Source organism: Gossypium hirsutum, chromosome D12 (assembly GCF_007990345.1).
Source record: "Gossypium hirsutum isolate 1008001.06 chromosome D12, Gossypium_hirsutum_v2.1, whole genome shotgun sequence".
Taxonomy (NCBI): Eukaryota; Viridiplantae; Streptophyta; class Magnoliopsida; order Malvales; family Malvaceae; genus Gossypium; species Gossypium hirsutum.
The window spans coordinates 54507130-54520510 of record NC_053448.1 but is presented as its reverse complement, the minus strand read 5'-3'; the positions used below and the strand labels follow the sequence as shown (position 1 = coordinate 54520510).

General features: G+C 30.8%; 2 protein-coding genes and 1 long non-coding RNA gene across 3 annotated transcripts; all 3 read right to left on the bottom strand.

The window, feature by feature from the left end:
* Positions 1-973: 973 nt before the first annotated feature.
* LOC121224568 (uncharacterized) lies at positions 974-1546 on the bottom strand. The gene has a single exon (XM_041108028.1). It carries the CDS (start codon positions 1544-1546, stop codon positions 974-976), a length of 573 nt encoding a protein of 190 aa, XP_040963962.1.
* A 6326-nt stretch (positions 1547-7872) lies between these two features.
* On the bottom strand, positions 7873-9086 carry LOC107913437 (HVA22-like protein e). Its single transcript, XM_016842010.2, is given in 7 exon segments — positions 7873-8091; positions 8179-8321; positions 8324-8382; positions 8468-8519; positions 8522-8589; positions 8673-8699; positions 8864-9086. Coding segments are annotated over 7 exon segments (417 nt in total). The 5' UTR covers positions 8911-9086; the 3' UTR covers positions 7873-8070.
* Positions 9087-9979: 893 nt separating this feature from the next.
* LOC121224274 (uncharacterized) lies at positions 9980-11200 on the bottom strand. The gene is made up of 2 exons (XR_005921874.1): positions 10659-11200; positions 9980-10309 (listed from the first exon to the last, which is right to left on the bottom strand). It is a non-coding gene; the product is annotated as an uncharacterized lncRNA (long non-coding RNA).
* Between the last annotated feature and the right edge of the window lie 2181 nt (positions 11201-13381).

The following is a 13381-nucleotide window of genomic DNA, read 5'->3' as shown; positions in this document are numbered from 1 at the left end:
CCACTCTAACATGTACTTATGAACATTAGGTATTTTTACCGATTATGTCGTTTTACTCGTTTTCACTTAAAATCGCTTAGCAAAAGTTGTTTAACATAATTTCTAGCCTCATATTCTATCATAAAACATCAAAATAAACACTTTTCACCTATGGGTATTTTTCTAAATATAAACCCTAGGTTAAATTATTGCTAGAATAAGCTAAATTAAGCTACCGGGACTCCAAAAACGTAAAAAAACATTAAAAACGGGACTTGGGATCACTTACTATGGAGCTTGGAAGCTTGAAAACCCTAACTATGGCTTCCCCCTTGCTGATTTCGTCCTAATGAAGAAGATGATGATTTTTGCCATCTTTTTCCCTTTTAATTCATTTTAATTACTAGATTACCAAATTGCCCCTAACTTAAAAATTTTCTATTTCACTTATCTCATGTCCATTTTTGTCTACCAAGTTACCAATGGTATAATTACAATATAAGGACCTCCAATTTAAAGTTTCATAACAATTGGACACCTCTAACATGTAGAACTCAACTTTTGCACTTTTTACAATTTAGTCCTTTTGACTAAATTGAGTGCCCAAACGTCGAAATTTTCGAACGAAATTTTCACGAAATCATTTTGTGAAATTGTAGACCATAAAAATATAAGAAAAATAAAATTTTTCTCATCGGATTTGTGGTCCCGAAACTACTATTCCGATAACCTCAAATTTGGGCCATTACATATATAGCTAGTGCTAGTTGCATGCTTGCTGAAATTAAGATATGTATATTAAAAACCAGAGGAGTGATTGACTCAATTTCATATAAACTAAAAACTATACCGATAACAGAACAAACAAAGCAGCTAGCAGCTCCAGTAAGTTACAGAAAAGATAGTATAACTCATAGGCTGATTGGATTTGGGATAAATGTGGGATATTATAAAAAATTTCATATATTTGAATGATGACGTAAACTGCATCTAATTAATTAAGTAATAATCCAGCAGCTTCAAGCCTTCTTTGCCTGTTGACTCTTGCAATGAAATCATCGGCTCTTTTCTCCAAATCCTCAGTAGGCAAAACCAGCTCATGATATTTTCCCTCTGAACCATTATTTCCCTTGTTTACTTCTCTAATCTCCTCAACCACGCAAATCGCCTTCACCTTTTCTTCCGAATAATATTGCTTCATTTTCATCTCTTTTTTCACTTCCACCACCGATCCATCGTTTCCAAGGCTTCCACTTGGATGATCAACATAGTACACTCCCCCAGAACCTGAAAAATAAGCAAAAATCTTGGATTCTCCAATGAGAACCACAACGATGAGGTTCCCTACAAAGAACAGTAGTTTAGGGTTGTACATGATTGAACCCATTTTTGGTAATGAAATGAAGAGAAAATTCTTCAAGTAAGGGAGCCAAAAAGGGGTGGAACAGAAGACACAACAAGTCACTGCTATGCATGTATAGAGTAAAAGCTTGTCCAGAAGCTGCTGCTTCTTACACTTCTTGGATTGCTTGATGGCTTGAAACTTTTGCATTAGGTTAGGATCCATTTTCAATTGGGACTGCGGGGGGTTGAAGGGACTTTTATTATTAAAAAAAAAGAGAGGAGCTCACTTCATTGTTTTTCTGGTTTTTTTTCCTTTAAAAAAGAGGTGAATTTTCATGGAACTGACCCTAAACACATTGGAATTACTGGATTATATAAGTGGGGAAAAGGAAGTAAATTTGGGCAAGATTTCCACACGTTTCCATATCTTCTTTTTTGCTTTTCTATAATGGGAATTTACTTTCTGAAAAGCTGTTAGAGATTTATTAGTGTTTAAGGACCTATTTTAGTAGGATATGCATGATACGTGTATGTTCATACACGAATAATTTTATATTTATATTTAGACATGTATCGTATTTTAAGATAAAAGAAAATAAAGAGCTAGAATATGATTTTCAATCTTCCATAGTTTCTTAGAATAAAAGGAAATCTGCCTATTCCCTTGGATGATTCAAGTACGGAAAATTTGGTTTATTTTCCATTTAAATTTGCTTAAACCTTATGAAAATGAAATCACAGTCCACCTAAAAGCATTCACCCTTTCATTTCCATTTCAATGCTGACACAATATTTAGCTTTTCCTTCAATAATTTTACTAGTAGAGAGCACGTTGTCCACCACAACTCTGAAAGCAACCTCATGGCAATTAGCGGATATATCCATATATATCAATACTCGTTTTAACTTTTTTTTTATATATTCCTTTATTTGTATTTGATGCACAACTAGGATTTAAATTTATATATTTTCAATGAATCATATAACGCCTGTTATATATATATATATATGATTTCATTGTAAGGGAGTTTTTTAAACTTGAAAATCGAAAAAAAAAGTTGGAAAAGTGGGGCAGATTCTCCAATTAACTTTACTGATATGATAAAAGGACTGTTGATGTGGTATTGTGTATTATTAGATGGATGAGAAATATGGATAAACAGGGAAACATGGGTGCTTAATTCGGTGATTAACAGTTGTCAGAGAACAGAATACTGTAAAGTTGATTCCTTCATCTTCTTTTCAACACCTGCCATAGACCCAAACATCCTATTTTCTGAGATTATATAATATAATCATAAATAAATGCTCATATTCAACCAATACCTGCAGTCTGCATGGTAATAATTTTCGTAGTAAATAACAAGTTAGTTAAACCAAGTGTGGCCCTGCTTACCTTTTTTTTTTTGACAGAATAATCAAAGCATCGTTGATGCTTTAAAATTCGAGCAATTATTCTTCAGTTCTTTTAAATCCTTTTCCTTTATTCTTTCGAGACCAATTGTCAAAGCTATCATACTTGATTACATATGATTGAAAAATGTTTACACAATTAAACATAACAATCAAATTAAGATTTAAGCCGAAGGGTTCTATTAGACGACCAACTCCAAAAAAACACTAACAAAAATAGTGTGGGATACTTAAGAATGAAGTGATGATGATGTACATGGTTTCCTCGCCACAAGTGTTTCTATTAATTACTTCAATTTGGCCTAAAAATGGTACACCTGACTCATTGCTCAACTCAGATTTTTGTCTTAATATTTATTTATCAACAAGTTGGAGTGAGGTGCATTAATATTTTTTAGTCTTAATTAAAAGAGGCTTTTTCCTTCTTCTTATGTTTAAATAAATAAATGATAATAAAGCAAACTTAAGATTTCTTATGGTGTAGGGAATACATGAAACTGGTGGGTTTAATAGAACTATGGGAATGAGATGGGATCGGATCCGACAGGCACAGAAAAAGTACAAAAAGATGTCGAAATTTAAACTTGGAAACTCACTTTGATGCTTGAATCAAGTGAACCATACATGAAACTTCTTTCATAAAGTTTGGCTGCTATTTATTTAGTTTTCTTATTCACACATTAAAACAATGACCTATATCTATAAAATAATATGTTTTCTACAAGCTTGCGAGAGTGGGTTTTAAAGTGTAACATCTTCTTCCCAATTAAGAAAGGGAAAACCCTTCAAAGTTGGGGAAACATATAAGGAATGCATGTATTTGATGTGTAGAGAGAGATGGGCTGAAAGGTTAAAAGAAAATGGAAACAATGTGGGGAGAGGGGGGGGGGGGAAGGGAATTTACAGGCTGCAATACAGAAAGCCAATTGTTGTTTATAATCCAACTTCACGTTTTATGCATATGAAAGCAGCGCTGGTGCGCCCTTTACCACACATGGAATTTGGGATTTTTTTTTATAAATATCCATATTTATCATTCACATGGAGATACAATTTGTGTTCATGGACTAGATCGGGTTTGAGTCGCACTTAAGTATAATATTAATGTATTTTTTACTTACCTAAGTCTGGTCAGGCCTGAAATATAAGTTTAGAATTTTGCTCAAACCTACTTATATTTGTAAATAGTTAATTCAAACCTATTTTAACTTCACTTATATTATTTATAAAAAATATATATATTTAAATTATTTCTAATTTAATATTTAATATTTTTTAATGTTTGTTTATAGTAGTATATAAGATTACTACAAATTTAATTTTTATAAGTTATAAAAATTATATAATACATAAAAATAAGTATTGTTCGGCAAAATTGACAATACAAATTACTAGATATAGATATTCAACTTAATTTTCTAACGGGTCTTTTCCATCTTTATTACTAACCTCTATAGTTACTAATATAATGCTTTTGATTGAGTTGGTATAATGAGTTAATCGGATACCAATTCAAGTGTAAAAATTTTAAAATATCATTTAAAAAAACAAATTAGTATTGTTGCATTGATAGTTATGTTTTTTAATTGTTTAATTATATAAAATGTTTAAAAGACACTATTTAAAAACATGTTGATTGAGTTTTAGCTCAGTTGGTATCAACATTATTGCCAGTGTAGGAGGATGTGGATTCGAGTGCGTTAAAGCGCATTATCCTTCTATTTAAGGATTAAAGAGGAACTATGAGTAGTTCTAGGTTTTGTATTTAAAAAAAAAAACACAATGCTAAGGGTTGAACTAGAGGTGTTCATGGGTAGGACCGAGCCGAACTTATACATAATATTGACACACTTTATACTTGTGCAAACTTGACCCAATAAAATACATGGACTTAAAATTTTGCCCAAGCCTACTTATATAGTTAGGCCAAACCCATTTTAAGCCTACTATATTATTTTTTAAAATTTTGGGATACTTATATTATTTTTAGTTTAATATATATTATAGCAATTTGAAGTTACAATGTAGCCATTTGTCAGCATAAATTATTGACACGTGACTTGTTACCATGTTACAAAAACACAATTTACTCTTAAATTATACCCTTCCAAATTTGAAGTTGAGTAAGAATGAAATTTACTACTATCGACTAACTAAAATTAAGAAACAAAACTTTAAAATCATATAATGATAGTTAAGGTGATTTTGCATGACTACTGGTGAAGAAATTAATTCCAAAAAATTAATAACATATAACGTAAATTAATGGTATATATTAAAATATTAATAAAAAATATTTTAATAAATAATTATTTATTTTTTATATTTTTATTCCTAACAAATGTTACAACCATTTTTTAGTTTGACAAAAAACTAAATTTATACCAACTCTAACAAATTTTTTAATTTCTCGATTTGAGTTCTCCCTTTAACTCTTTACTCAGGCCTAAATTAGTGGCAATATTTTAATTGCTAACATTTGTTTTCAAATTACTTTATAAATATTTCTTAATTAGTGCTGAATATTGACACATATCTTTTTAATGACTTATTCTCATGAAATTTAATATTTAGATATAATAAACTTAAATATCCATAATAGATACAACTATTATCATTGTTTTATAAATAACGCAACTAATATAAAAAAAATTATAGTACTTTACAATAATGCATATATGGTTTTCTATATTTATTAAATATTTTCAATTAAAAATAAAATAATTATAATATTTTTTAATCATATTCTTATACTTAATTATTTAATGAATGATTTATACCATAAATTGGTATATTTTTTAATACTCTCAAAACACTAATATAAATTGATAGAAGTTGTAGGGCTAGTTTGATAATGTTTTTGAAAAGTGATGTGGAAAAGTACTCTTAAGAAGTGCTTTTGAAAAACTTAAGTGTTTGGTATTGCTGTTAAAAAGTACTTTTGAGAAATAAAATTTCTATTTTAGACATGATATTATAAAGTAACAAATATATATTTAAATAATGTTCAAATTAGTTAATATTATGATATTTTAGCAAAAATATAAAAATAATTTATTATAACTTATTGTTAATATTTTAATATATAATATTAATTTTAAATATTTCTAAGTAATTAATATTAATTATTTATTAAATTTAATTAGAATATATAAACTATATTTAAATATAATAATTAAATATTTATAATTAGATATTGACACAATTGTATTATTTTAAAAATTATTTTTTATTTTTAATTAATGCTTTTAACACATTTGTATTATTTTATTTTAAAAAAGTTTTCTAACATCTATTTGGAAGAATAGCAAGGTTCAAAAAGTAATATACCAGCCAAAAACACTTTTGGACTGAAAAAAGTTAAAAATTTATGCTTTTTCATCTATGAAAAAGCACTTAAAATAAGTTAAAATTTTTCTACATTGCTTTTTAGTAAAAAACACTTTTTAATGAAAAAGCTCATCTGAGAAGCATTAGAGAACACAGCCATAATCTTTCATAATTTAAGTGCTTCATTAGATTTTAATACTCTCACGCTGGAGAAGACGATTACTTTCTCACTAATGAAAATAAAAGGATGACATGATGATAAAATTTTTATAGGTTTTAGATATTTGAAAAGATGAAAGTTAAAATATTGTTTTCGATTTTTAAGTAGGTGAAAAATATGTTTTTTTTCAACAACAAAAATATATGATTTTTTTCAAATACAAGCTTAATCGAGTATTTAATTGAGTGTAAAAAAAGTAGAAGCTGAGTTATTATTATTTTTTTTAAAATTTGAACGTATTTTTTATACATTTTGACAGTTCAAATACTTATTTAAGTGCAGAAAAAAATACATAAGCTTAAATTTATTTTGAACTTGAGACATTTTTACATCTTTAAGCCTCAAATTAAAAGTGATTTAATATGTGATTTAATTATTAAATGAAGTATTAACCAAATATAAACTAAAGGAAAACCAATTGAATCCTTACTATGTGACTGACGAAAACCACAAAAAGCCTCCATGTTATGTCGAATGCGGCTGAGTTACCGACATAGTCACCAACCCCAGGAATCGAGAAGCTCTTAGGATGCCACATGGCTGCTCTTATTGTTCACCATAATTGTAATTGACGATGAACCCACGTGTTTGCATGATTTTTTTTTATATTTTTCCTGAGGCTACATCACATTCACATCTGTAAACCATTTTATGGGTTTTCTTTCTTTTAAATTTATATAATTCTGATTTTTAAAAAAAATATTCTTTTGTTATTACAGTGTCAACATGAAAAAAGTTTAAGAAGATTGAATACCTGTTGAATTTCCAAAATTATATTGTTGATAGAGTTACTGGGAAATCATAGGTTGATAAAACATTGAAGCAATACCTCAAATGAATTGATGTGAATTGATATACTACTATTGGAGGATTATATTTCTTAACTTATTTTCCCAACCAAACATGGAATTTTATTAATAAAAAGTGAAAACCAGTAGAAAGGATAAAAATATTGCTCCTTATATTTGAAGAAAAAAAAACCTAAATAATATCGAAACACCAACATATAACAACAAAGCACAAAACATGCATGAGGATAAGAGGAAAAATTTGCATGGTACAAGCCACTCACCCTGCCATCAACAAGCTACAGACACACCCAAAAGGACTTCAATATCCATTGAAACACCCATCACAAATCTTACGAGCAACCTTATCATAGCCAACTTCCAACTATAGTTCATAGACGGCCTATTGGTTATTGCCCCGATTTTTGACCATCACAGTTTGGGTTACACCAACATTTTCTTTTGCACTTTTTTGGTCGTCGGGTCAAAAGTTAGGGTTGATTTTCCATTTCAAAGGAACAAAAGGAAACCGATCGACCAAAGGGGAGAAAGGAGTGTCTAATTATTAATACATATCAAAAATTAAATACAATAAAAATCCAACAACACCTTTTTTGCCTGAAAGTGTGGTTGTAAACACAGCGCAAGGATGTACTGCAACAATTCAAGGCTCACAAATTTCATATGTTACCCTCAGATTCATTCAATGTGTAAATAATAGATACAAGTATATATATTTGAAAATATTTAAATATTTTTTATCTAAAAATGAGTGGGGATTGAAAATTCAAAAAGAAATAAGAAATTAATATAGATATATATTATTGCTTTTGAGACTTGGAACAATAAGCTTTTTTCATAAAATATCCGTTTCTAATCATTACATGTACTCAAAGATCTGAAACCCATAAACTTGTAAAAATGGTAAGCATTTACAGCCACCCAGGAAAAGCTCAAGTGTGAAGCAAGCAAAGAACACACGATCCACCCTTTTCCTCAGTAAGCTTCCTGCTCCCCCTGTCATCCATATCAACAAACTCCTTATAAATGCCGGATACCAATATATACATTATAATGTGTAAGTATCAAACACGATTAACATACTTTCTTGGGGACGATGAACTGAACAAATTTCTTCTTGCCCTTTCTATCTGGAGAACCGCTATGATGATGATGATGATCTCTCAAAATCCCATATTTCTTCATTTGCTCTCTCACATACCTTTCATATATGAAAGCCGCCCCCTGAACTGTGGTAACACCAGCCATGCCATCAACACCAGCTTCACCGAGTACCAAATTGGTATCCTACAATATTTATATATATATACAATTAAAATTTCTGAAAAAATATTGTAACCTTCCTTTAATAGAAAATATTGCTAACTGTTACCACTCCAAGACTGATTGAAACACCATCTCTGTTAAAGTCAGCAATGAATACAAATCCAATAAGCGAGCCACTGTTCATCATCATCCTTGCCTGGACTTTCTATTGCTATCACCGATGCATATCTGAAATTTTTTTTCCGATAAATTAACTAAAAAAACATATGAAATGACAAAAACCCAAAACAAAAACTCCAAAATTTTCTTACAATGGATACAGCAACATCACCACAGGCCTGCAGACATTACAAGTTCCAAAACAACACCAAAAAAGAAAAATAGTTCAGATATAGAGTTCAATCCGTCAAATTCAAAAACCAAGAAATGGGTTTTAATATTAGTAGCAATGAACATTAAGATGAATATGGAATGAAAATATGTGAAAAAGAAAAAAGAATACCCGGCTAATGAATGAAGGTTTGAAAGCAAAGTCCATAAACGACCCATATTTAGATTCTGGATTCAGAAATTTTGTTTGAAGTTAGATAGAACAAAGACAAAATAGTTTGCTTGTTGTTGGTTGAAATCTAAGGCAAAAAGGGACTGGATTTATAGACAAACATGGGGGGACATGGTACCAGGTGGCAACAAGAGAAACAGTATCAGATTCTGCCTTCGACGTGTGGAAATAGATTAAGCACCGTCCAGATGGATTAGATTAATGATCATCGATCAACGATCCAAGTGATTTAAAAACCCTTTTTTATTATAGTTGTTAATCGCCCCTTCCATGGTTAGATTTGTTTAATTATAAAGTGGGGAAGGTTGAGCATGTGTTTGGATGATTAAAGGTCGGTGACACACGCCCTTACCCACATGGATCCAAATGTAAGACTCCAAGTTTTTGTCTCTTTCTCTTTTAGCTTTGTTTCTTCCTTCTTGGAGTTGGAGTTTGTGGGTCACGCAATTCGAGATTTGTTTAAAAGTTTGGAGTTTCTAATGGTAAGGAAGCCTGCAGCTGCAAGTAGAGATTAAAGTAGTTGGATACATTTCTGGGCAATGCCTCGATTCTTAAATTATTATTGTAGCCCTAAACCACCCATGTTAGTTAATACGGGATTAAGTTGGTCCATGTTAATTCTGGGAATTTTTACCCAATGCATCTGTGGCCCAAAACCTAGAGTCTGAATTCATATTACGTTTTTCTACTTCCTTCCCATAACAACAATAATTGATTGTGCATGAAGTCTATTGAGTTGGTTTAAGGCTTTCACCGTGTTAGAGTAATCCGATGTTATTAATCTTGTATTTAATTAAAGTGATTAAGATGGAAGAATTTAAGAAATTTAGTAATCATTTAATTAATACGTATGACTGTACTAGAGTCACATTAATTCCTAAATTTATGAATAGAAATTAATAACCACTTACAACAATTATAAAAAAGATTGTAAATGGCTCCTTTGGATGAGCTTTTCTTGTGGTGTGGTAGAATTTTTTACTTCACAGTTACAGTAACTAATTTCACTATATATCACTGCTCGGAGGTAAACATATTGAAGTCACTGTGATAATGTGGTAGAAGAGTGTAAGAGAATATTGTAATTGCCCAAATTTGCCCGGCTCCAAATCAGAAATAAATAAACAAAAAATATAAACCAATAAAAAACAGTTCATTTTAAATGTCCATTTACACTGGGCTCAATATGGCCCAAACTAAACACAACCACTAAGCCAAATACCCCTAGCCGAATACCCTAGCCCAACTGGCCTAAACTAGAAGTCAGAAACCTTAGCAGCAAGGGTTCCCAGCGCCTTAGCAGTAGCGTCTCTTCGCTCTCCTTCCACACGTGACGAGCTTTCGTACGGGCGCGCCTTCGCCTCCGTACGCGCCACGTCCGTACCTCTGTACACCGTACTTGCAAGAGACGAACAAATGAGCAGTAAAACAGACAACAACGACACACAAAAGGGGCAGAGAAAAAAAAGCAAAGATAACAGAATGGGGGCGATTTGTTTTTATTTTTATTTTTATTTTTCATTTTTCTGTAAATAGATACTATAAAAAGACCAAGAGTATGCTGTAACACTACTTACGCAATCTGAATACAAAAAATCAAAAAAACACCAAAAGGTGATTTCGGGGTTCTCCTTCTTCCTTCTTTATTTTTCTCATTTCGTTTCTTGTTTAAGGTTCCACTGGGTGTTTGTTAAAGAAAGAAATGGTAGCATAAAAAAGGGGGGAAAGAAAGTACCTCGTCGTCGAATCCCTGTTCTCTCTGCCGCCATCGGAGCCTGAGCAGGGGTTCAAAGATCCGTTTTGAGGGATCGATGAGTAGAGCGGCCAAGGGGGTTTAGTTTAGGTTTTTTTTTTATGGAAATGTTTGGCTTTTAGGTTTATTTTAGTTTTAGTAGCAGGTTTTAAAACGTCGCCGTTTGTAGCTAATGCGATAGCTTCAAAAAGGAGTCGCCTGATTGGCCTCGACCCGCGCAGTGACCCGACCCAGGGGAAGGATCCGAGCGTTTTGGGTCTGAGGGGATTTTTGCGCACTTAGTCCCTCGTTTTCATGATGCATTCAAATAAACCTTTATATTTCGTCTAATTTTGGCCGTGCATTTTGTGCTCATTCCATTTTTGGCCGCGCAAAGACGTTGCGTTTTGGGGTATGGGAAATATTTCCCGTTTGGTCCCCATGTCATCCGCACAACACGCTTTGACCCGCCATTTTAATCTATTTTTTATATTTTTCATTTGATTCTGTTTAATTTCTAATCTAATCCCTATTAGTTCATCTTAATATTTTCCTAATATTGTTCCATGAATTCATTCCTTAATGTTATAAATATTTTTATGTTTTTAGATATTATCTTAATATAATTTATACATACCCTTTTTTGTTTGTTTTCCTTCTATTTACGTGTATATATATATATAATAAACTTCAAAATTTCTAATAATAATGCTTTATATTTTTATACATATGCATATATAGTATTTTTAGTAGTATACATACGTGTGTATATATAACAATATATTATTAATTTCAAATGATAAAAATTTTTTTACACAAAAGCCTTATTCCTTTTAAATTTGTTATTTTATTTTACTTATTTTAACTTTTATATATTATTACTACATACTAGTATTTACATTAGGTTTTACTTATATAAATCGAAATGTATATATTAATTTTAAGTTTTTTCCTTTTACAATTCTTTCGTTAAGATTCATTTAAACATTTTCTTTGTTTTTTAGCATTATTATCAAATTATTTTTAAATCTTCATATTATTTTTATTTTATTTTACTTGAGTATCTTTAGGAAATTGATTGTTAATTTTGATGTATTGTATGCTTGGATGTTCCTTAATGTAAATTTAGTTTGCCATTTATCTTTTATTTTGTATATTGCTATTCAATTATGTTGTTTGGAAGAATTGTATTTAAATGGTTTCGATCGTTATATTTTATAGTTCCCAAAAAGACTTGATGTGCATAGGTTCTCGAGGGAATTGTGCCGTAATTTACTGGGCTTCAATTCTTCTCGATGAATTTAGATGATCAAGTATTCATTTTGGTAAAACCATACATTTTTTTAAAATAAAATTTTCAAATTTCAAAATGTCGGATCCTAACTTACTGAATGTGATATTCTGTTATCCCGATTTTAAAACAAAGGCAATGTTTAATGTTTAAGAATTCCGAGGAATCGAAACCTAACTTATTGAATTCTGATTTCTCGTTTGACTTAAATAATTAAACAACCTTTTCAAAATGCATAATTATTTTAAATTTGAAAACTAAAGACATACTAAATCTTGGTGATTGAATTGTTGCGCTCCAACTCATTGAGTATGGTAATTTATTTCTTCAAAATGAGTACATCTTGCTATTCAATTCGGTTTATTCAAATTTAAAATTTAGAAGGATCGTACTTTTAAAATATTTTCAAAATTTCCACCCTAAGACATAAAACAATCAATTTGGTACCAGTTTTGGGCGTTACGAGGGTGCTAACCCTTCCTCGTGCGTAACCGACTCCCGAACCTATTTTCTCAAAATTCGTAGACCTAAAATCGTTTTCAAGGTGATCCGATCTCACCTCATTAAAAGATCGGTAGCGACTCTAATTTTCATTTTTTAAGTTAACAACTAAATTTTTTGTTTTCAAATTTAAAAGGTGGTTTTGAAAAATATGATGTGAGAAAAGATAAAATAAAAATTCATTCTATATTGAGTGTCTCTGCCTTTCATCTTTAAATTTTTTCCTACAAAATGGTGCCAGAGTGTGTGTAACATAAAATTGGTCATGGTTTCCATAAACACGATGTACAACGCTGTTCAAGTTCCATCCTTTGAAGGAGAAAATTATAATTTTTGCGCAGTTAAAACAGAGACACCATTCACTTCCTTGAATGTCTTGGAGTTAATTAATAAAGTTTATGAGAATCCAAAAGGCGCTACAGGGAACAACTTGAAGAATTAAAGAATAAGGACGAAAAAAGAAAAGTTTTCAAGAAGTGAAGACTAGCTATCTTAAAAGACATCATCATTGTTAGCGCTAGAACTTCCATGATTAGCTTGGTGGTCCAAGGATGTTCGTCCATAGAACCCATTCAAGTTCAAGCATCTGAAGAACATGTGAGAGGCCTTTTATTTAGGCCGCTCCTTTTAGACATAGTGTGTTGTTGTGTGATGTAGATATGTTCTTACCCTGTGTGAATATTAATCATGGTAGTCGATATTGTTCCGGTACCGCTCGTGATGATCGGATCGTTATGTTCCAGTAATAAACTGGAGCAACAAATTTTAGGTTCTATTTTGGTGCAAATTTCGATCGATACCGGTCGTATGAGTGCATACCAGATGATTTCTCACGTATTGGCTGAAATTTGGTGTACCGGCTGGTATCAAAAATATTAATTTTAAATTTTATTTTTTATTTGTACAAAAAAATAATTTTCAAATATATATTTTA

Bases quoted from the DNA above. Each gene is read 5' to 3' on its own strand.
- LOC121224568 (XM_041108028.1), bottom strand. From the start codon at position 1,546: ATGGATCCTAACCTAATGCAAAAGTTTCAAGCCATCAAGCAATCCAAG.